Source organism: Papilio xuthus, unplaced genomic scaffold, assembly GCF_000836235.2.
Source record: "Papilio xuthus unplaced genomic scaffold, Pxut_1.1 DF827679.1, whole genome shotgun sequence".
In the NCBI taxonomy this organism is placed as follows: Eukaryota; Metazoa; Arthropoda; class Insecta; order Lepidoptera; family Papilionidae; genus Papilio; species Papilio xuthus.
In genome coordinates, this window is record NW_013530970.1 from 877,029 (window position 1) to 900,850 (window position 23,822).

The 23,822-nt window shown below is 33.6% G+C and overlaps 4 protein-coding genes across 4 annotated transcripts; 3 read left to right on the top strand and 1 right to left on the bottom strand.

The window, feature by feature from the left end:
• Positions 1-1,400: 1,400 nt before the first annotated feature.
• Positions 1,401-4,774, top strand: LOC106117541 (clavesin-2-like). The gene is made up of 5 exons (XM_013311904.1): positions 1,401-1,567; positions 2,240-2,344; positions 2,528-2,675; positions 4,155-4,371; positions 4,582-4,774. Exons 1-5 carry the CDS (start codon positions 1,401-1,403, stop codon positions 4,734-4,736), a joined length of 792 nt encoding a protein of 263 aa, XP_013167358.1. The 3' UTR covers positions 4,737-4,774.
• On the top strand, positions 2,816-3,699 carry LOC106117997 (uncharacterized oxidoreductase SSP0419-like). The gene is given in 1 exon segment (NM_001312239.1): positions 2,816-3,699. A coding segment is annotated over 1 exon segment (756 nt). The 5' UTR covers positions 2,816-2,917; the 3' UTR covers positions 3,674-3,699.
• Positions 4,775-5,045: 271 nt separating the features above from the next.
• RpLP2 (ribosomal protein LP2) lies at positions 5,046-7,447 on the bottom strand. The gene is given in 5 exon segments (NM_001312149.1): positions 5,046-5,138; positions 5,652-5,736; positions 5,982-6,077; positions 6,447-6,619; positions 7,379-7,447. Coding segments are annotated over 3 exon segments (339 nt in total). The 5' UTR covers position 6,619; positions 7,379-7,447; the 3' UTR covers positions 5,046-5,138; positions 5,652-5,665.
• A 3,850-nt stretch (positions 7,448-11,297) lies between these two features.
• sand (potassium two pore domain channel sandman) lies at positions 11,298-22,425 on the top strand. Its single transcript, XM_013312127.1, has 11 exons — positions 11,298-11,481; positions 16,985-17,189; positions 18,150-18,297; positions 18,899-19,035; positions 20,118-20,219; positions 20,293-20,396; positions 20,670-20,785; positions 21,006-21,179; positions 21,347-21,436; positions 21,685-21,814; positions 22,215-22,425. Exons 2-11 carry the CDS (start codon positions 17,069-17,071, stop codon positions 22,281-22,283), a joined length of 1,191 nt encoding a protein of 396 aa, XP_013167581.1. The 5' UTR covers positions 11,298-11,481; positions 16,985-17,068; the 3' UTR covers positions 22,284-22,425.
• Positions 22,426-23,822: the final 1,397 nt, after the last annotated feature.

A 23,822-nucleotide genomic window follows, 5' to 3' on the forward strand; every position in this document is an offset into this window, starting at 1 on the left:
TAGTCTGGAAGAACACATAAGCTATATTTTTAATTGCGAGCGGATAGTCACAGGCGATAGCTAGCTTGAAATAAAGATTTTGACTATGGCCTAGTCACCTCTAACTTAGGGGTCAGAGCCCTCAGTGGGGACGTATTATGATGATGCTTATTTTGGAATAAGGACGTTATTATTGTTTAGTTAAATACTTTTATGTACCAATATATTTATTTTTATGGACTTGAAGTATTAACTATGCTTAGCACTAACAGCCTGTCTTATTAGATGACAAGACAAGACATTTAATTGACGATTAGAATCAGTAATTTGTCATGGTGTGTTGAATGCTATAGTAGAACCCGTTCAATATGACTTCGCTTATACTGACCAACCGCTTATTATAAGTGCGTCAGTGGCTCAAGCATTACAAGTCAAGTAAGTCAAGTCCTGGGTTAGAATCCCGCCACGTATCAATGTGTTTATCAATTTACATATATACATATATCTGACTTTCCCAGTGAAGGAAAATATCGCGATGCAACCTTAATGTGACCCATATTACTTTCATCATCATCAGCTACGTCTCCACCGAGGGTCTCGGATCCTACCCTAAGTTAAGGCTGATTAGGCCATAGTCGACCACGCTGGCCAAGTGCGGGTTGGTTGACTTCACACATATCTTTGAATTTCTTCTCAGATATGTGCAGGTTGCATCACTATGTTTACCTTCACCGTAAGAACGTCGGATAAATGTGCATATGTAAATCGGAAATCGAACCCGGGACCTGCAGATTGCAAGTCAAGTGCTTGACCACTGAGCCAACGACGCTCCTTCATATTACTTTACTAATATTATAAATGCGAATATTTGGATGGATATTTATTTAAAAGTATCTCCAGATTGAATGTATGGATCTTGCTGAAATTTGGCATAGATGTAACTGGCTACTAATTAAGTTTTTTTTTTAATTCCGCGCGATCGGAGTCGCAGCTAGTTTTTCATAAATTGTGCCGGGTATAGTGTTTTTCAAATGAGGCATTTAAGGTTGCAGAATTAATTCACAATTTTTGAAATAATACATAATTAAACAATAGCGATGTTATCTTAACACATTAGCATTATAAATTGTTATCACAATATAATAAAAATACAAACGCAAAGAAGTAATACAGATTTTTTAAGTAAAAAAAAATGTGTGTAAATGTACGTAATTTTTATTTTTATTTTTATGTATCTTTATTTGTATATAATTAAAAATATATCTAACAATAACAGAAGGTTTATTTTTTAAAATATTTTTTACCTAACGTCCGCTTGATATACCTAAACCTTTTGGCCAAACCCAAAGAGGTGGCAGGTTACTTGTCTTGTTATTTTGTTAGTGATCTTCATCTTAAAAGAACCGGGATTTCTATATTTAATGGATTTGGTTTCAGATTTAGACCTTATCCTGGCATATCACTGCTGCGACAGAAGTTCTGGAGTGACCAAGCAAGTCCTGGACCTTCACTTCACGCTGCGTACTCTCTTCACTACGTACTTCAAAGATCGGAAAGTGGAAGATGTGGATCAGATTATGAAAAGCATGTAAGAGTTCACACAGTATTTTATGAAGGAAATAAAATTAAGGTTTAAAGCATAGACGTATTATACTTTTAGAGTGTTCCATTTATAAATATGTAAATCAGCTCTGAACCGGTTCAAAAATTCAGCTCACGTAAACACCGTCGAGTTGCGATTCAATAACTTAATAAGCAGCTCACAGCTCATCGCGTTATACTACAAATATGTGAGTCGACAAGCTGGGACTTGTGACTTGTAGTACGCAGTTCGCAGACGGTGCAAAATAAGTTGAGCTGCGAACCGGTTCATAAAATTCTTAATTAGTATACGTTTTTATATAATTATTTTTTTCTAATTCAATTAAATAAAGAAGTTAAACTGGCCATAAACGAATAATTGCTAGTATAGTATAGTAACTAGTGTTTGAATTTAGCTGTTAGCAATTGCTTATTATTATTTAAATTAAATTAAATACCAACTTTGTCATCAAACGTTTTGATTCAGACGTTTGACAGCTGTCAAGTCTTGATTAGTGATGTACAAAGAAACCGAAAATCAATTTATCGGATTTTAGAATACAATTAAATTTATAAATATAAATTTATAAAAAACTATGTTAATAAAACACATTACTAAACCGTATTTTAATACCCTAATATATTTTGGATTTGATTGTAATGTATGTTCTCATTTTAGACTAATGACACTTCTTGACACACGTTCACGAGACGGATCAGCGATCTGGTTCACTCACTTCATGGATCCAGATCCGAAAGTATTTAACTTCGGACAAGCTATTAAGTAAGTATTTATATGCAACTTAAAAGTTAAGTAATTAATTTTTAAATGATCGAAAAGTTATTTAATCTAGAGGAGAAAAAAATCAAGAAGAAAACAATGAAGATTCTTAGAGTACTATTAGGCATAACGTATAGTGGAAAAGAGACATTATTAAGATAAGTATAAGTTTGAATGTTTGCACAGGACTGTCCTCATGTTGCTAGACCTGTGGCAGTACGAGCAGGGTACGTGGCCTGGCTTTGTCATTGTAATTGACTTCGAACACATGAGTCTGGGACATCTAGCCAAACTGGATCTACAGAATATTCAACAATTCTTGTACTATCTACAGGTACGTTTTAATTAAGATAAATTAAATTGCATTGTGGTGATAACTTTTAAAATAAATAGGTAAGCATTTTTTGAACACAGTATTGAATATTATCAGTACTATTGAATAAACCCGTTTGTCGTTAATTATTGATAATTAAACATGTTAGCATTTTATTTAATATTAAGAAATTGCGTAGTTTCTTTAGAAGGCTACAATATATTAGCTGGTTGTTACATTTGCACTACACAAACAATCCGAAAATGAGTTTCGTAAGCAAAGTCGTCATTGTAACAGGAGCAAGTTCTGGAATCGGAGCAGCTACAGCTATCCTTTTCTCCAAAGAAAAAGCTAACGTGACCCTTGTAGGAAGAAACGAGACGAAACTAGCAAAAGTAGCTGCTCTTTGTATTACAAAGCATCTTATTGTGAAGGCTGACATTTCCAAGGACGATGAAGTGAGGAATATCGTCAAACGAACCCTCGAAGAATTCGGGAAGATTGATGTGTTGGTCAACAATGCTGGGATAATGATAGGTGGAACTATCATAGCGGGAGATATTCTCAGCGCGTATGATAGTGTAATGGCTACGAATGTACGAGCCGCTGTACATCTGACGTGTTTGTGCGCAGACCATTTGATAGCTAGCAAGGGTACTGTCATAAATGTCTCCAGTGCAGCTGGTATTGTGGTACAGTCAACAGGAGACATGCTTTCCTACAGCATGTCAAAGGCTGCATTAAACATATTTAGCCAAGGTGCTGCTTTGGAACTTAGCAAGCATGGTGTTAGAGTGAACACTGTCAGTCCTGGGCCAGTTGCCACGGATATAATCGTGAACATGGCAGGCTCCGACACAACAATTACTTGGAAGGATTTTGAAGGTATTACACTTCTCAACAGAGTCAGCGAACCGGAGGAGATAGCGGAACTCATAGCTTACCTAGCGAGCGACAAAGCGAGGGGCATCACTGGCTCAAACTTCGTCTGCGATAACGGATGTATACTAAAACGTTGATAAAATAAACTGCTATACGACTGTTAGATTATTTTGATTTTATTTATGGACGATGCAGAGAAATCTATCCACACTCCAATTATTACGAAACACAGGTTCAAAAAAGCACGGGTGCTCTTTTGAACTGAATATTATTGTCTACTTATATATTTTTTACCCAAAGACTTAATCAAACTATAAACACTTAATTATTTACTTAGAGACCTATCAATAGCGTCATCATAAAGTTAAAATAAGAAACGGTACTTTACCGACACTGTTCTCCCGACTGATGAATATTTACCATCTTTATCATTTCAAAACATACAAGATGTTCAAACGTTAATTGCTATGTAAAAAAATATCAACAACGAACTTTTCTTGGTTTTGTTTCAAAATACTCTTACCCGAGCGCACGTATAAAAAATCGTCTTTTCTATAAAATACAAGTGTCTTACTAGTACAGCCACAATTACTACTTTTTAATATTAATTGATTACAGGAAGCTATTTTAGTCAAACTGAAAGGGTTACACTTCATCAACGCACCGTCCTTTATAGACAAGATACTGTTAATGATGAGGCCATTTATGAAAAAAGAGCTTATGGATATCCTCTGCGTGCACCAAGTCGGTTCCAAGACGTTAGACAAATACGTACCAATGGAAGCGTTGCCATCTGATGCTGGAGGCAGTTCCAAGAATGTGAAAGAGTATCACGGTACAATTTATTATATTAAGTATTGTAACAAATCTTAAAAAAAATACTACAATGAAAAATTAATCTTCCAACCATATCCGATTTTTAAATTAATATCGATTTATTGGTCATCACGATTCCGGTTTATTGATCCACATCCCTAGTTTCGTGACATTGACAGGTGTCAAATTTGTGTAACGTCTTTTTGTTTAAAATTTTCTTTCTTTTTAGAAGCGGCAATTGCAAAAATGAACGCCAATAAAGAATACTTCATACAGGAGAATAAGAAACGAGCGGTAGAGGCACTTCGACCTGGCAAGCCTAAAACTATATCGGACATCTTCGGTGGCGTAGAAGGATCATTTAAAAAACTTGACATTGATTGAAGCTAATTTACAGTTATATGGGTGTCATGGTAAACATTATTTTTAGGCTAATAATGATTGTATAAATAATGAACATGGGATTTTATTTAAATAATAATTCAAACTATCTTTAAATAAAAGAAACCACTAATATTATTGATTTAATTTTGCGATTCAATATTGCTGTTTCCCATCAAATCAATGGTCTATCTTTTTGTTAATTTCATAACAATTTTGTTGAAACTATTTTAGTGTGGTCAGTATTTAAATACTATTTTGTAGGGCAGTAAATGCAGTGTCTCATTATACAGGTAAATAAAACAAATATAATATTTTATTACGTCATATATTTCACAGAAGCATAGACGCCAGTCAAGTTACTCTTACACCAAAATTGGAATAAAAACCGCGTGCGCCGCACAACTGTGAACAAAAACAATATTATTAAAACACCACTTACTCAAGACATTAAACTTATTCTATATGTGAGTACAAGACAAAACTCTGATTTTACAAAATTACTAGCTGTCGCCCCGACTCCGTCTGCGCGAGATTAAAAATAGATAATAGCCGATTCTCAGACCTAGTCAATATGCTCACAAAATTTCATGAGAATCGGTCAAGCCGTTTCAGAGTGTGGGAAGAAATTGTGACACGAGAATTTTATATATAAGATTTATGAATTGTGCTTCAAAAAAAACTACTTAGTGTACTATGTTTGCTTCATAAACTTACTTCAAATGTACATATACTGTCGTAGTTGATTAATTTTAAGGGTCTGTTCAAACAGACAGGCGGATAAAAAACAAATTTATATTAAGTGAAGCTTAATACAATTGAAACAAGGCTTAATTTAACTTTTCTAGTAGCTAATTACTGGCTTTTAATGTATTTGTCATTTCAACACCGTTATTGTAGAAAAAAAAAGAAACATACCAATATAAAAATATTTAGTCAAAAAGACCGAAGCCCATGTCCTCATCGTCTGATTCGGATTCCTCCTTCTTGGCTTCTTTCTCTTCTGCAAAAGACAAATGTATTAGTATTGAACAGAAATTACACATGTATAAATATTGTTAAAATTTGCCATCAGAATTAAATTGTAACCATCATGGTTTCTCAGTCGAAAGATGGTGTGATTATTAATCATCATTAACTTTAGTATGTAATATTATGTAATTTAAAACACAATAAAAACAAACAATATATCTCTATATAAATAAAGTTTATTGATTACAATGAGTTGGGTAGCCAATGGATACATACCCTTCTTCTCCTCAGCCGCAGGGGCAGCGGCAGCAGGTGCACCGGCGGCAACCGCAACACCACCACCTACTGGCATGGATGATAGCTTCTCACGACCTGAAACGATACATTATTTGTAACATACACTCAGACATACCAATTTTTTAAGGTCTTAGTAGTGATATCAGTGGAAATATTTACAGCAGGATCCTTCAGACGAAAGATGGTGTTGAGTTTAATATCATCATAATTATAGGTTAAACAAAAATTATGTTTGACAAGATATTAAGACATATTTCCAATGCACCAAACATAGTTAAACAAAAAACGTGACAAACTAAAAAAGAAAATTTGTTTGTGTATAGAAAGCATCTCTGTATCTTTATAATTGACTATCATAATCTTTTAACATGAACACCTCTAATATACTAATGTCATTTTACTTCATATACATTAAAATCAATAAAAAACTGATAAAAATCTCACCTTGCGCAACAAGCTCATCAACACTCTTGCCATTGAGCTCGGAGATGACCTTCTTAAGTTTCTCCGAGTCAGCCTCAATGCCCACAGAGCTGAGGATCTTTTCTACATCAGCGGCGGCTGGGGAAGCCTTACCGCCCAGCACGGCTAACAGGTACGCGGCCACGTAACGCATTCTGAAATGTTAGAGAAATATTTTAAAAAAGCAGGTAGACAAAGACATAAAAAGTATGGATTTATAGGCACGACTTGGTGTTTACGTTCTGTCAGTGCTAATTTAGAGGGCTACTATCATACTTCACTGGCTTAATGTTCTACGGGCATAACAAAATCATCCTTAGAACCGATTCTACGTTGGTAAGGGTCATAACTTGTAAAAATAATTCTATGAATTCGTGTTTTATATTTATCCACGAGGTACGTTTAAAGGGCTGTTTACACTTTTTGGGCACGTGACAAATAATTGTGTAAATGAAAACCTTAACCTCCATGCTGCCAAGTGTTTTGAGCGAAATTTTTGCCGCCATTATTTTTAACGAATGTATTCAATATCTGCCACTGTGTTTTATATTAACAGTTTAACAACGGCCGGCACAGTGAAAACAAGTCTATCTGTAATGTGGTAATTACTAAATATAACCTAAAACGGAATATACCTCTATGATGATATTCTAGACTAAAATATACACTGATCAAATACACAATATTAATGATTTAAAACACATCAATTGATGTGTTTATACATATATGATATATCAAATACACGTGTTGTTATTCACAGTTAAAGACATCAACACTCGAAGTATTAGTCCGCTTAAAATTGATCCACTTGAATCCTAAATATTTCAAGTTTTATGCACACGGATATAATTTAAATTCGTTAAATACACACTAGAAATCACATTTAAATATTTATTTTAATTAAATTCACTTACTTTTAAGTCGTAATGACACGAAACGTGTTATGCCGAAAATTGACGATAACTTGAAAGAACTGTCAAGAATGAAGACAGATTTTTTAAATAATTTTGATTGTGTTGCCAGTGTGACATTTCACGTTCCTTTTTAAGTCACTTACTTTCTTCACAACATTTTTGGCATTGGAATAAAATTATGATATACTTGGTTAGCGTAATTTAAAAAAATTCCAGGTCCCAAGTTTTATAAAATAGCTTTTATTTTGTGTTTATAAATGTTTTTCTGAAAAGTTCGAAGGACAGACAGAGACATCTGTTTTCATCTATGCATATTTCGAATACACTTAAGTTTTTATGATATTATTCTCACTAGATGTCACTGTTTGGTCTAATAAATGATCTTTCTTCAATAAAAAGTAATAAAAGAACCAACTCTCTGAGGCTCTGATAGATGAAATAGCGCCATCAAAGTAGTGACGTCCAAAATATTGTGTCTCGTACCTTTGTTTCTCTATCCATGCTATAAGATTATAACTATGACGGACAATAGCTATTGAATTTACATACAAACAAACCCACATACATAAAAAACCCTACTTACTCCTTACACTTACATTTTAATCACTTTTCCTTTCTCACCATTTTATATACCATGAATGAGTTAAAGGGCTTATTTACAAGATTTAGCTTCCGTTGTTATGAAATGTTAATGTGACATTTTCATTTCATTTGAAACAATAAACATTCATTGACAATTTACAATCAGCTTTTGGGTTCGAATCCAGTATAATTTTAAATGTTAAAAATAAATCGTACAATAATTTTCTTTAAATGGTGTTGCCACTTTCTTAACCACACGACATAAAGTTCTTTGAAAAAAGGAAGTAACACGACTACCTGGAAGACCGCTTTAGAAAAAAAACAAGTGAGATTAAAAAAAATAACGGTAGGTTATAGAATTAAGTGTGCGAACCAGAGTTCAAAATAAATATTTCTTAATCAAACTGCCAAAAATTGTCTGATTAAAATGACAATGCACAATTATCTAAAAATTAAGGCTACAACAATATTAATACCAAAATCCAAACGCACAAACGAATGTATTACATTTCCGAATGAATCACAAACAGAGGCAGTTCGGATAAAATATTTCAAGCGCGAGTAATGTACTGAGGATAGGGTGACCATGTCCATTACTGGTTATAGAGACTTTCTATAAAATAAATATTGAGAGTTGTACGTTTGTCATCATCATATTAAATAGTAATGACAAACTAGAATATCTGATCAGGAGAGCATAGGTCAAACTAATTATGATAACTCACTAGCGCCCTCCTGTTAATATAAAAAAAGTGCCACAGTATCTTTTTCGTACTGTAGTTGTCATATTGTATTTCTTCTTTTTCTATGCCTACGTAGGTTTTATATATTTTAAAACAGAATTAACCGCGATAGCAGCGCCTCGCTCGTTGAACCAGATATCCTTTTTTGATTCAAATGAAAAAAAAAATGAAAAATAATTTATTAAAATCCAAGAACATAAGTTTAGATTAAAAAGTTAAGCTAAGAAATTTAATGGATATAAAAAATGTGGGTGTTACAAGTATTTACCAGTATCCTCGCACTAGGCGCAGCCTGTGTCGCGAGGATCCTGCTCTTAAGTTTTATCAGAGCTTCGTTAGACGGCAACAAATTAAGTAAAATACAAATAATCAAGTGCCATTAGTTTTAGAAAAGTAGCTAAATCAAAGTTACACATGCTAAACATTAGTGATAAACTTAACATATTATTTTAAGAATGTCTTCTGTGTCCTTGTACGTTAGTTTCAGCAACCATGACTTTAGTTTTATTTTGGCTTTGGATTATAACAAGTCTTGGTAAATTTTTAATAAATTTTTGTTTAAAATTATAAAATATGTAAAAATCAATATGTATGTATATGGAGGCATCAAAATTTTAATTAAACTTATCAGAAGAACTAAACAATTATAATCTTATTTGGCATAGAACAAGCAAAGAAACACATGTAAATGAAGTTAAAATAGTACTTGCTAATTTTTATAACGGATTTATGTGATTAATATGGCAACCCTACGTCAAAACGTTCTCGACCCGGTTATTGATGCAAGCAAATTAATCTTGCGGGCCACAGATAGCATCTGAGCCTGAAATAACACAAACGTCTATTATACTAATCATTTCCCTTGCTTGCAAGAAATTGGCCGAAAAAATAATTTTAAAAATAACTACAGCCAAAGAGAAATAGAAATCATGAATTAATATCACACATGAAGAATATTTTCAAAGCCGATATATCTGGACATTCATAAATTAACATAGAATTAAAATTATTACAGATCGCTTCTCCGATTTACGCATACGTCGTTCGGTATGTTGTACAATATTTTTGTGCAGTTTTTTGGCATTAAAATGAATGATAGATATATCGAACTCTAGTTAGCCATTATTTCGAAGCACCCTAATGTAGACTAACTAAACAAATACAGTAACAACCGCGTTTATTCATGGTTTTATTAATTTAAGACACAAAGTTACAAAGTCCAGTGTCTGAATGAATTAGTTAGGGGACACAAACATCAATTTTAGTAAGGCTAGTGTTGGGTCAATGACATATTTTCGGATTTTCTTCCTAACATTAATCAGTAACCAAATATAACTACAAATAAACTTTGCCTATCGATTGTGTTCACGCATTCTGATTGTATTAAATGATAAAAAAGCTATTTCCCAAGACGCAAGTAGGGCAGAGACAGATGGCGCTAGTGATCTGGAGCCAACAAATTCAATACCACTGACAATATCGCCTACATAAATTTTATGTGTTTGCACAACTTACTTTTTAGTTTGTCGCTCTCTTACGTGACTAGGAAAACAAAACGTTTGCTTACATTTTAAAATAAAAATTCTTTTGTAAGTAAAATGTATCTTAAATACAGACTAGCTTTGCCAGCGACACCGTCCCCAAGGAGTTAAAAAAAAAATCGTAAGTAGTAACCTATGTGTTCTTCTAGGCTATGTTCTGTGCAAAATTTTAGCGAGATCCATACAGCCGTTCTGGTGATACCTTCAAAGAAACGTCCGCCCATCCATCTTAACATTCGCATTTATAATATTATTAAGATTAACCTGGATTTTAGTGCCTTAACATTGGTGACAAAAAATCTTAAAATAATCACCTTAAGTAAGAGAATGTGGAAACTCCTTGAAAACTAGAATTACTCTATCTGTCCACCCCATTTAAAGCACGCTAATATTTCCTTTAGGGCAATAGCGTTCAGATCCAGGCGAGTGGTACAGAAATACATCGACGCCGGAGCGTACAATAAAAACTAAAATTGATACGTCGCTACCGACGTCTCGCGGATAATATTAGAACTAGACACGTCAAAGATTAAAGTAAAAAAAGACTGATTACTGATTCACTACATTTCTTTTGTTTTGGGTCTAACTTACTAACTGGGGAGTCTCCACTGATGTAACTGTACAACAACAATATTGGGACTTCTACAGTGAAACGACTAAGACTGAAGAAGGATACAGAAGGTAGGAAGAAGGAAGGAAATTATATTTGCTGTTCACAACACTGGTCGGTAATTAGTCATATAAACTATTCCATTAAAGAGAGTTAATGCAACTATTTACCTTCAAGCAGAGGTTTATGGGCACGGGACACTAAAAAGTCCAGGGCCGATTTTAGGGCCATTTCCGTTGCCCTGGGCGGGATTTGTTATGCCTCTTTGGCTCTTTGGCTACCGCATGCGCCCTTTTAACGGCGCCCGGGGCGGTTGCCGCACCTCGCCCTACTACGCTGCTATTGAACAGTCTATAATATGTTTAATCTATGATAACTCATGAACCGCGTTCTGTCCAGCTGGTTAGTCGAATCGTGCGCACCCCGACGTACGAACATTTACCATTTGGACCTACATTCAGTGTTCTATTTACTCTAGTAATACTTTCATTTATTATAGTTTTTTAGTATTTTAGTTTTAACTTTATGGAAATTGTAATATTTGTTTAATAATAAACTTATTGAAATGTTGAGTGATGATTTAGAAATCTTTTGTCGTTATAATTGAAGATGTTCTGTTGGATTGTGGTGAGTTAAATTTATGTAATTATGAAATTGAAAGTTCCTATTAGAACTGTCAATATTTTAGTGCTAAATATTCAATAGTTGCGTCTCAAATAGATCAGAAACTATTAAAGTTGAACATAGTTTTGCAATTTTCAAATTGTTACTAATAATAAAAAAGAATGTTGTGTTTTATTCTGTTTGTTTTATTTTATCGTAATTATTTTAGCTTGATTGTATCAGTACAGTCAGCTGCATAAATATTAAAACATTTTTTACTAGTATTCATCAGTAATATGTATTCATGGAAGCATACAGATGGATGTGTACACATATTTTAAAAGCCGCAAGTTTATATGAGTTTCTGGAGCTTTTTAAATGTAGACATGCAGCAGACTGTACTAAATTCAAATCTAAAATCTACGCATCCTATGGGCTATGGATTTAAATGTTTGGATGTACAATCATGCATTACTGATTTTTTTTTCTTTTTAGAGTTAGGACTAAATCTAATAAAATACGTAGATGTAACATAGATGCTAGATGATGGATGTTGTAATCAAGGTGAACTTGCGAAAGACGAAAGCTTACTACAAACTTGGCTATTACTTCTAAACAATTTATATAAGTAACCAACCGTGAATTATACCAAAAACTACATATAGTACTCTATCTTACTAACATTATAAATTCGAATGTAAAGTAATGTAATATATAGATGGATGGTTTGTTAGAAGGTATCTCCAAAACGGTTCAATGTATCACTCTGAAATTTGACTTAAATGTAGAACATAGCCTGAAAGACGACAAGCTACAAATTAGGTTTTATTTTAATACCGAACGGATGTTTTCGCGGGCGACGAGTTATATAAAAATAAATACGATTAATTAAAGAGAACATGTGAATTGTAAGCATTTGGTTATGTTGTGTAATTTCGTGCGCGTATAAATCACATCGATCGCTTCCATTGTTTGATTTTACTTTCAACTGGCACAGTTTTAATTACAGCTCACTATGTTTGTATATCTTGATTCGTTTACGATATCTTCATCTATTTTGTAACATACTATATAATTTTGTATACGTAGACCAATGATATATTACTTTGCTAGAAGATATGACATTTTATTAGTGTATTATGCAAGCGACTGACTCAGAAAGTTAATATTTTTTTAGGGTTTGTATGTTTTTATGTGTGCGGGTTTGTGGTTAGCTGGCTGAACTGATTTTGACGAGGTTATTGTGTATTCATAGGAGGTAAAGTCGAACTTTTGGGGGTTTTTTGACTGACGTGAAGTAATGTTTTACGGAAGGAAAGGTGTGTCATTGTGACCTGGTGTAATCTGTACAGCTTGATCGATTTAAAGTGAGTGGTGACATCCGATTTGTATTTTTTTTTATTTTATTAATTTCACGAACTAATAATAAATTTTTAATCTGTATACTATTAGGAAGAAAATCCGACACTGTACCGGCGCAACACTAGCCTTATTAAAATCTCAACGTTTATATCTCCACACTAATAATTCTGACACTTGACTATGTAACTAAAGCACGTCATTCGGGGCAAATGATTCTAACTTATAATGTCTGAAAGTACGTAGAAAAACTAATATTTCGTACATTCGAGAGCCGGACATTAAAAAATAATAATTGCTTAGTAAATAGAAAGAGGAACTTTAAAAGTTTTACGATTAATTTAATTATAATTAGCCATAAAAGTTTACAAGCGTTTTTTACCGTTCGGATACACGTAGTTACAGATGTTAAAATTGCAAAATCTTTTAGATTTACGGTCAGTTTTGTTGATGAAAACCTTGCCAACTGGTTTCGCTTAAGAGACGTAGAAACTATTAAAGGTTTCGACTATAATTAACGCATTCTGTGCCTAGTAACGTAGTCTTGATTTCAAAACTAGAAAACGTGGAACTAGCTATAAAGTTTTAAAGTATTGACATCGTATTTTGAACTTAAAGTTTATTAAAGTAATATATAATAGTTTTCAAATTGAATGATAGTTTTGAGAATAGTGAATTTAACTAAGACAATTATTTAGCATCAAGTTGTATTATTTTCTTAATTATTTATACAGCTAACTTAGAACTTATATATCCATTTGGGCTCTTTTTTTCGTAAAAAGTTTCATAACCTGGCATTTTTTGGAATTTGGATTGGCAGATTTTTAGAGGGATAGAGAATCAAGGTCGTTACAAAAGTTATAGAGATACTAAATTATTGATATAAATTAATTTTGGTATCCCACGGTGCATCTAGTTTCTTCTCCCAGAACAAGACTTAAGGATATTATAAATCAGACAAAAGCATTTGCTGTAGCATAGTCCAGTTTTATACGCTCATAGTTTTCTTCAGTTCGTCGTCTTCGTTATGACGTGATCATTGACGTCACCGACATATGTCCAACAGCCGTCATAAAAGCGTGCTCTATAATTTTATTAACGCGAATACGAAATCGCTCCACTATTTTGTTTAGACTCGTTATATTGTGATTGAAATAGCATTTCTTTGATGCTATGATATATTATTGAATGTTTTTAAATATAGCTTTCATGTTTGATGTATAAATCGGTAATGCAGTTTAGATTTAAATCGTAATTATCTCTGTCTTTTGACATGTGGCTAAATAATAGAACGACATAATAAATCAGTGTCTTCCAATATTGCCATCCTACTTATTTTCTATGAAAAGAACAAAGACAAAAATATAAGTATACAAGTTTTGCAACAGTGGTTAGTATAGAATGTTGTTGAACGTTGTCTCAACGTTTTATGCTCGCCTAGTACTAACACGTAGGGATCAGGTGAGCTTGGCTTGCGTATTATCCGTCTATTTTTAGATCGAACCTACTATTACTGTTTTACGTACCAATAAACGTTCCGTTCGGGAATCGAACCTTGGTGCTGTGACATAAAATTTATTACCAGTAACAACGTAGACATCCGCTTTCGTAACTAAACTTTTGGCGGCCATGTTTGTGAGTCTCCAATGTTCTAGCACTTGTGTTGCAATTTTATTGCTATCCCTGTCAATTATCAACATCACCTTTTAGCTGAATTAAAAAAGAAGCAGATTATCAATTCGTCTGTATTTTTTTCTCTACCTAATGTCGGCACAATATGTACAGTCAACTGCAAAAATATACAAGCATTTACATAGCTCTAGAAAATAGTACACGCTTTTGTTTAAAAAAAGGGTCTCTATGCTTCCGTACATTAATACGTGTTCTTGACAAATAATTTAATAACTATTTTTAGAAACGATGGCCTTCACAAGTTTCTGAAGTTTAAAAATGTATACATATTTATGCAGCTGACTGTACTACTCCTTCTTACATCTCTATCAGCCGTCATATCTGAATTCACTATTTTTCTACGTAAATTTTTGACACAATCCATCCATACTTTCTTCAGTCTTCTATCCTTGTCATTCTCTTTGTTTAAAAAGGGATAACAATTATTTATTTTTACATGTGTGGAATGTCCGCATATATTGAAGTACGATATCAAAGTAAATGTGATATTGCTATACATTACCCCTTTGATGTTTATTATTAATTTGATTGATACGAACATAATATAATCAAGATTAATCAAAGGGAATTATTTGAATAGAGCTATAAAATGACACATTTTCTATAGAAGAGATTTCTGAGAATGTGGTCGAAAATTATCTCTGATATAAAATACAAACTTTATCACAGAAAGGTAATAAATAAAGAATTTATATAGAAGACGAAGATTTATATATGTAGGTTTTATGTAATGCTCAAAACTACGCTCTCGTACAATTAAAAAAATGTTTTCGTATATATGATGCTCTACATCTATGCCAAATTTCAGCAAGATCCGTTGAGCCGTTCTGGAGATATCTTCAACAAACCTCCATCTAAATATCCAAACATTCGCATTTATAATATTAGTAAGATTTATATTATCAAGTGGGAACAAGAGCGTAGGTGTTTCGATTCGTAAATCTGTTAACCGTATATATGTAAATGTAATTAATTATAATTTTGTATAGATTGCTGCTTACATCATAAGACACAGTCCAGATCTCGCGACAGGGTCGTACAAACACAGCAATGTAGTACACTTTGTTATAAACAGTCGTATTAATAAATTGATACTACATTTTATTGATTATTCTTGAAGTTGTTCCAATCGAAAGTGTACTTTTTAAGTATTTTGTTTACTAATTCTCAAATAAAAGTGGCAACCCTATTAAATAAATTTTAACAGCCAAATATTTATGTGTAACTCTATAAGTTTTAATTTATAAAAATAAATAAACGAAAAATTATGTCGACTTTGAAAGTTTCAGGCGTTAAAGAATGTCTATCACCGGAAACGATCATTTTTCATCGAGATTCATTGCCAGTAAATTATATTCTAAATTCAAAATTATAAATGAAAAAAAAGAAAAATAAATTAGTTCAAGAACACTATCTAATATTATGATGAAAGATTTACGAATGACTATAATATGTTTATGTAATAACTAGCTGTCGCTTGCGACTACGTCCGCACGAAATTATGAAAAAAACGGAATTAATAGCCTATACATTTTATACTATGGACTATGCTCTTCATCTATGCCACATCATCATCAGCTCTCTATACGTCCCCACAGAGGGGCTCGGAGCCTACCCTAAGTTAAGGGTGATTAGGCCATAGTCAATCACGCTGGCCAAGTGCGGGTTGGTTTACTTCACACATATCTTTGAATTACTTCTCATATATGTGCAGGTTGCATCACGATGTTTTCCTTCACTGTAAGAACGTAGGATAAATGTACATATGTAAATCGTAAATCGAAAAACACATTGGTACATGGCGGGATTCGAACCCAGAACCTGCAGATTGCAAGTCAAGTGCTTGACCACTGAGCCACCGACGCTCCTTGTGTATGGACTAGAAAATATTAATTCGTTAGGAATTTATTTTATTTAACAAATATATGAAGACCCGGACTTGCTTCAATACTTTGAAAATATGTGTACCTATTAATTTTTTTTATATCATAAGGTGGCAAACGAGCGAGCGGCCACCTGAAATCACTGAAATAGCGAAGTGATCGTTGCCCATAGACATACACAATTGCATATGCGTTGCCTACCTTTAATCAACAGAGAGGATGCTCAGAAAGAAAATATTTTCCCTTTTTATGCATCCTCTCATCAAGAAAGTCCACTTCCACTTCCCACCTTTCCTTATAAGGGAAAGAGGACTAAATTAGGCCTCCGGGATGCACACTCATCAGACGAAACGCGGAATTACTTCCACTTGACGCCTGTCTTCTGTGTGGTCGTGGTATTTCAGCGGGCGAGCCGGGCCAATGCGTGCGAAGATGTTAAAGCGGGCTCTACTCTTTTAGGAATGGGGATATGATTACTATTGGTTTTATCATTATATACTCGATGCACTTAATTAATTAAATGTTCAGTGATGTATATTGTGTTAACAATCCAAGATTCAATAAAGAAAATAATTCAATGTATTAAATTTCAGAATGTGGTCAAATACTATCGGAGATAGAGTGGAGGGTAAAAAAATGCGGCCGTCTCTCTGGCCGTAGGTCATAATGGTTGGTGTATGATGCCGCGACGCAGGCGCCGCCTAGCTTCCCGCATTAGAAACTACGTGAGGAATCTGTTAGCATTCCTCTTCAGTAACATCGGCTTGATTGTACTCGTGGTTGGGTATACTGTTGCTGGTAAGAAAACTTTACTATCATTTGAATCGTATTTAACAGTCTAACCGTTTTAAAAGAGGAGTACACCATTTCTTTCTTTTTGATTTTGATCACCTCCTAAGAGTGATAGCGTGGTGATAAATATGTTATAACCTTCTTTGATAATTAAGGTAATAAATAAAAAAGTATTTTTTAAATTGGTTCTGTAGTATTTGAGATTATTGTGTACAAACGATTTTTTTTGTTAGACAAAGATTCGTTATAATTCATCTGATGGACTCATAAAAACTAATATTAAATGATACTATCACTTCTTATCACAAGTATGTGAAACTTATGAAATATACTAGCGGTAGCCCGCGACTCCGTCCGCGCGGTATAAAATAAACAAACAAAACTTTATTTGACCGTTTCATATAGTTATCGTGATTAATTAATTTCTATGTAATTTGTATTAGGAGCCTTATTTCATTCCTGATACCTTTGTCTAAATCTTAGACGTCAATTTGCTTTCAAATCAAAGTCAAAAGGCGAACCAATTTAATTATTGACTAAGTCCCTTTTACAATGGTTGCGGTGTCGATCTTCAGTCAGGGAAATTCTACCACTATCTATGCATTTTATTACATTATATTCTTCTTTATGTATTTAATCTCTTCGTTTCATATTACATAAATAGATAAAAACATAATTCAGAAGGTTAGGTTTGAATGGATGGATTAAAATCAACCACCTTTTAGTACCTACTTGTTAATGCTGCACTTGGAGTCTTAAGTAGATGTGTCTGCCCTAAGGGACATACTTAGTGACCATAAAGACACTGGATGTGGCAGTTAAAACTTAAGAAATCACAAAGCAAAAGTGAATTTAAAAACATCTTTTATTTCTTAACAACTAAATTAGTCGTAATAATCTGTGATTCTTTTGTGTATCGAATGTCTCTTCTAGATGTATTCATTATGTTTGTGTGCGATTTTCCAGGAGCATTCATGTTCCAAGCCATTGAAGGTGCGAGCGAGATAGAGCGCGTCAACAATATGACGTTAGAAAGGAACAACACGGCTCAGTACCTCTGGCAGAATGTCACGCTAGCACTTAATCTATTCAACGAGACTGCTTTAAAGTACAGGTGAGAATCATATCTTACTAATATAATTGCGAATGTTTCCCACCACCACCCCTGGGGGTGATTTGTAATTTTATTTAGCTAGGAGGCCTCTTAGACAACGACTGCATGAGCTGGCGACTCTCAACAACAATTTGTGAACATCAACTAATATGAATTAAAAGATTGCTTAAACTCTAATACGGGGGCGCTAAAAAAATATTTATTCTCAACGTGGGCATTAGACAAAATAAGTTTGGGAACCACTGGTGCTAGATGGACCACGCTAAAAGACATAGATGTAGAACATAGTCTAGAAGAACACATTGACCATAAGCTTTTTATTTCGTATAATAATTTTTAAACCAAATTTGTTTATAACCTGATATTCTTTTCTAACATTTTTATTGTTATACTGGCTATCGTCCACGACTTCGTCCGCGTCGATTGAAAAGATAAATTAGTTTCCGGCGTTTATTCGAAATTGTCTCACCTTTTAGACCTTCCCTAGACCTCCTCGAACATTTCAAGACTAAGATAAATCTGTTTAGCCGTTCTTGAGTTTTAGCGAGACTAACGAACAGCAATTGGTTTATATATATAGATAATGACTTTAAAATTACAGGTTAAACATAGAACTAAGCAAGTACCAGAGCAAAATAGTGACCGCGGTGCGCAACGGTTGGGATGGCGGCCGGTCTTCGCGGCAATGGAGTTTCTCATCTGCATTTCTATATTCTCTTACTGTCATAACCAGCATAGGTAATGTAATAATATTTATTTGTTAATCAAAAATACACCTTAAGAATACTCAGTTAACTGTCAAAATGCCTTTTAACACGTTTGTACCTTCTAACCTTTTATATTAAATGCGAATGTTTGGGTCGATGGATGTTTATTAGAAGCTATCTGCAGAATAGTCTATGACAACTAGCGATCGATCGAAATTTGTCAAAGATATAGAACATAGTCTGGAAGAATACATAGGCTACTAATTAAGATAATTACAGTTATTATAATCATAATGATCTTGCGTTTAGTAAACCATCTTTTTTGTATTTTTTTGATCAAAACATTCATACAATTAAATTAAACAAAGCTCAGAGATATCAAATTATTTAATATAGATGGAAGAGGTAAGAAAATAACAATCGCTTATCTTGGGCTTGTATCATATCATATCGTATATTTTAAGTTGTCAGATGGCCATTTCGAGTCATTTGAATCCTCGAAAGTTCTAGATCCGATGCCGATAATTAGGTTACTTGTAAGATTGAAGCTGCGACCCCAAGGGCGGCGAGTGATTCCATCGTCCCGCTGGAAATTGTATTGAATTCGCTTCGGTCGGAGTGCGCCAATCACTCAGATTTCAATTTGTAACTGATTGAATAACAAATTGTATTTGATGATCAATTTACATACCGTTACTTCATGTGATCCATTCAAGGTCACTTCTAGATCACCCAACTGACAGAATTCTATGGTGACCTGTTGCCTAAACAAATGAACTTTGATAAGTGAGGTTTCGATTCTGATTCCTCCGGAGTGTTTTAAGTTAATCGGGATTTTTTATTCTTCTTTTCGAGCAATTGGCATTTCTATATAATCATCATCAGCTCACACTATACGTCCGCACCGAGGGACTCAGAGCCTACCCTAAGTTAAGGGTGATTAGGCTATAGTCAACCACGCTGGCCCAGTGCGGGTTGGTTGACTGCACACATATCTTTGAATTTCTTCTCAGATATGTGCAGGTTGCATCACGATGTTTTCCTTTACCTTCATTTCTATATACAGGCCAATATTTGGCTTTAAATAATAATTGTTATTTATTTATGTTCCAGGTTATGGGCATTTAAGTCCTCGGACGAGTTGGGGTAAAGTCATGACTATATTCTACGCATTACTGGGGATGCCTCTCTTCCTTTTATACGTTACTAATGTTGGTAAGTTTTTAATAAATTAAGTATACTAATTTCGGATATTTAGTGTAACATAATGTGTTAACTGTATTTTAAGGTCAATTATTGGCGCGCTGGTTCAAATGTTTGTATGCGTTGGTGTGTTTGTGCCGAGGATGTCCAGGGTTTGGGAGACGAAGAGTGGTTCGGTTGCGTACTCAGGTATGTATAATTGTAGAAGCAAGTAACATTTAACATCAAGTAAAGCGTAATTTTGATACCTCTAATTTTACCTGACCTTACTAATACCATACCTGATTTCTAAGACTAGTCTAAAGTCTAGAAAATAGTCTTCGAATGGAAAATAGTCTAATAATCCCGTTGATGTAACATCTGAATAAACAAATCTGAACAAATGATAAATTTAATTTTAAATTGGTAGCGTATCTCTTGTCCTCATTTCTCATAGAATCTTCAATATTTATTGTATCGTAGTTGGAGACCAGCGAAGCGGAAAGTATAGAGTGTCCTGAAGGTTGGAGACATAGGGTGTCAGAGTCTGATGTCACACCAGATTATAGGATACCACCGTATGCTATTTATCATCAAAGGTATTGTAAAGAGATCTTCTTATTTTCAAAAATAGAAGGTAAAAAAGTAAAAGTAGAAGAATTAAGGACTGATTATGAGCTTAGATTCAGAATGAATAGCTTTTATCTCTATATTATATTATCTCTTTAAGTAGTCATATCTCATTCTCTTTTTTTAAGAGAAGCAGGCAAACGATAATAATAATAATTATTAGTAGTAATTCCTCTTTATGATTCAAAGGAGGTTGGATATAAGAAGACTGCCACATCCTTTGGACCCACGGTATCCTCATGACCGCGGCTGGTCGGAGCCTGCGTACAGGGTAGAGAGTGTGGCTAGTGACTTCAGTTATGTCACCTTTGATGCTCAGACGATAACAGTGCCGATTAGTGTGTGTGTAGCAGTTATGGTCGGGTGAGTGTTCATAAAATAAATTGGAGAAATTCAATTAAGTCTGTTCTTGGTGCTTTCTTACGATTTGAATGTGCTTTTTTTTACTACATTGTGTTACAATTATCTACATTTTTCTCAATTAATATTTAAATTAACTTATAAATAATATAATATAAACTTTTTATCAGGTACATTATGTTTGGATCGATGATATTCGGGCTTTGGGAGAAATGGGACCAGTTGGATGGAGCTTATTTTTGTTTTATATCGTTAAGCAGGTAATTTATCACTCCATTCTTAATATTAATTTGATTTTTAAAAATGTATTAAGTAGTTTTAGACATTATTAGTTGGAATCCTATGGCGCGAATGGCGCGCTTTCATTACAGCATCAAGTGTCAGAATGATTAGTGAGGGGACATAAACGTTGATATTTTAGTAACGCTAGTGTTGTGCCACACCGGCACACTGTCGGATTTTCTTCCTAACAGTAGTTACTATATTAATAAGTTGTTTGTTCTTCTAGCATTGGTTTCGGTGATTTTGTTCCTGGCGAAAGAGTCTATACGCCACGTATTGAGACGTCCTTCATAGTGTGTTCGCTCTACCTCATGTTGGGAATAGCTCTCGGAGCAATGTGCTTTAATCTTATGCAGGTATGTTTCTTCTATGTTTGATCACATCGTGTTTAAATCCATTGTTTATTGTAAAACGTTGATTATATGAAGATATGAATGGGTGGAATAAGCTCTGAACAAATTTAATTATACAATTTAACAGTAAGCCGCACTCAGAATCGTTTTAAGTGTAGATTTATTATAAGTAGGGCCCACTAAAGTATTGCTATAAACGATTAAAAGAATGTGAACATAGGAGTTAGAGATTTATTTAAATTAAAATTGATTGATCTTTAAAAGTCTGCGGAGTAGGTCTGTGACATTAATTCTTAGAAAATCTATGGATTTTTAAATTAATTATTAATTCTTCAATTATTATAGTATTTTATTTTACTAATGGATTATTCTTTGACTCATTTTATATGCATTTATGTTGCAGGAGCAAGTGATACATTACTTCGCGGGTCTGAAGCGGGCGCTCAAACGTATTTGCCGCTGCAAGAGATGACAACTCATTTGTTCTGTCTCCCCTCTGGGAATATGCATGTTGCAGTCAAAGTTACAATCCATTTATTACGTGAAATATCTAGATTTTTTTTGACTTCATTGGTAGTAAAAAGATTTTGTTAATTCAAACTAGTCAAACTAAATTTTACGGCTGCAAATCTGTTTTGTAACTACATATTTATTGCATTAACGTTTAAATATATGAATTATGTTGTATTTTGACTGCAATTATTTGTAAATATATGTCATAGTAATAGTTATTAGACTAGAATATGCAATTTAATTTTATTAGAATTATATTATTTAAAATAAAGACGTTACAATATGTTAAATGTTTTATTTGTATGGAACAATTTGAAACAAAGATATCTGCGCTATTATCCCTGTCCATGTAGTTTTTATATACTAGCTGTCGCTCGCGACTCCGTCCGTGTGGATATATTAAAAAACTTAATTAATGTAGCCAGCCCATCCATTCATCCACATCACATCCATCTAAACATTCGCATTTATGATATTAGTAAGTTAAATAAAAAAATTCGAAAAAAAATATTTAAAATAGTATTCTATGTCCGTCTCCTTGCTCTAAGCTACCTCTTCACCAATTTTCAAACATATCAGTAAAGCCGTTCTTGAGTTATAAATAGTGTAACTAACACTGTCTTTTATATAGATTTTGAGACAGACCTCGCGACAGTAGTGCCTCTATTATCGAGCTACACATGTAAGAATAGAAATAATCTTTTTCTTTTTTTATGTCATACTAGCTGTCACCCCGGACTCCGACCGCGTAGAATTAAAAAGAAAACTCAGTAAACTATGTGTTCTTCCAGACTATATTCTACATATGTACCAAATTTCATCAAAATCCGTTAAGCCGTTCCGGAGATACCTTCAAAATAAAAACCCATCTATCCATAAAAAAAATCTTATTTATAATATTAGTAAGAAGTAAGATACAGCTTTAGTATCTGTATCAAAAGAAAAAAATAATGATTTGCTTAGGTAGCTATTGAAATTAAGGCCAAGATTCCGCAGCACTAATTTACCCCGTATACAGTATGATCCTTCAAATACAATCGTCATAATTAACGTAAGGCTGAAGCAATTTTGAAATTCGAATAAAGGAAGCATTGACAAAAGGATTGCAAAGCTTTTAATGAGTAACCGTGCGTATTCAAGATTCTATTGAATTGACAACGGCTTCGGAATAATGGTACATCCTTTATAATCTATTGTCCCATCGTAGTTTAGGTAGAGATCGAAAGTTTAACTGATATTCTATACAAATAAATCGTTAAAAATATATAATCATGCAGACAAAATGTTATTTTATTTTTCGTAAAAGTTAAGAATCGTTCCATTGCTGGAAATTTCCATCTCTTCATATACTAAAAATTTATAGATATAATAACAATATGATTTTGTATTTATATATATGATATGAATTATGGAGTTGTAAAACCAAGCTTAGGATAATCTTATTAATATAAATCATCAGCTCACTATACGTCCCCACTAAGTTAAGGGTGATTAGGCC

Coding starts and splice junctions, on each gene's coding strand:
- LOC106117541 (XM_013311904.1), top strand. CDS start 1,401: ATGGATTTGGTTTCAGATTTAGACCTTATCCTGGCATATCACTGCTGC. Junction 1,568..2,239: donor GATCAGATTATGAAAAGCAT/GTAAGAGTTCAC, acceptor TTCTCATTTTAG/ACTAATGACACTTCTTGACA. Junction 4,372..4,581: donor GAATGTGAAAGAGTATCACG/GTACAATTTATT, acceptor CTTTCTTTTTAG/AAGCGGCAATTGCAAAAATG.
- sand (XM_013312127.1), top strand. CDS start 17,069: ATGATGCCGCGACGCAGGCGCCGCCTAGCTTCCCGCATTAGAAACTAC. Junction 20,220..20,292: donor TTTATACGTTACTAATGTTG/GTAAGTTTTTAA, acceptor CTGTATTTTAAG/GTCAATTATTGGCGCGCTGG. Junction 21,437..21,684: donor TGTTTTATATCGTTAAGCAG/GTAATTTATCAC, acceptor TTGTTCTTCTAG/CATTGGTTTCGGTGATTTTG.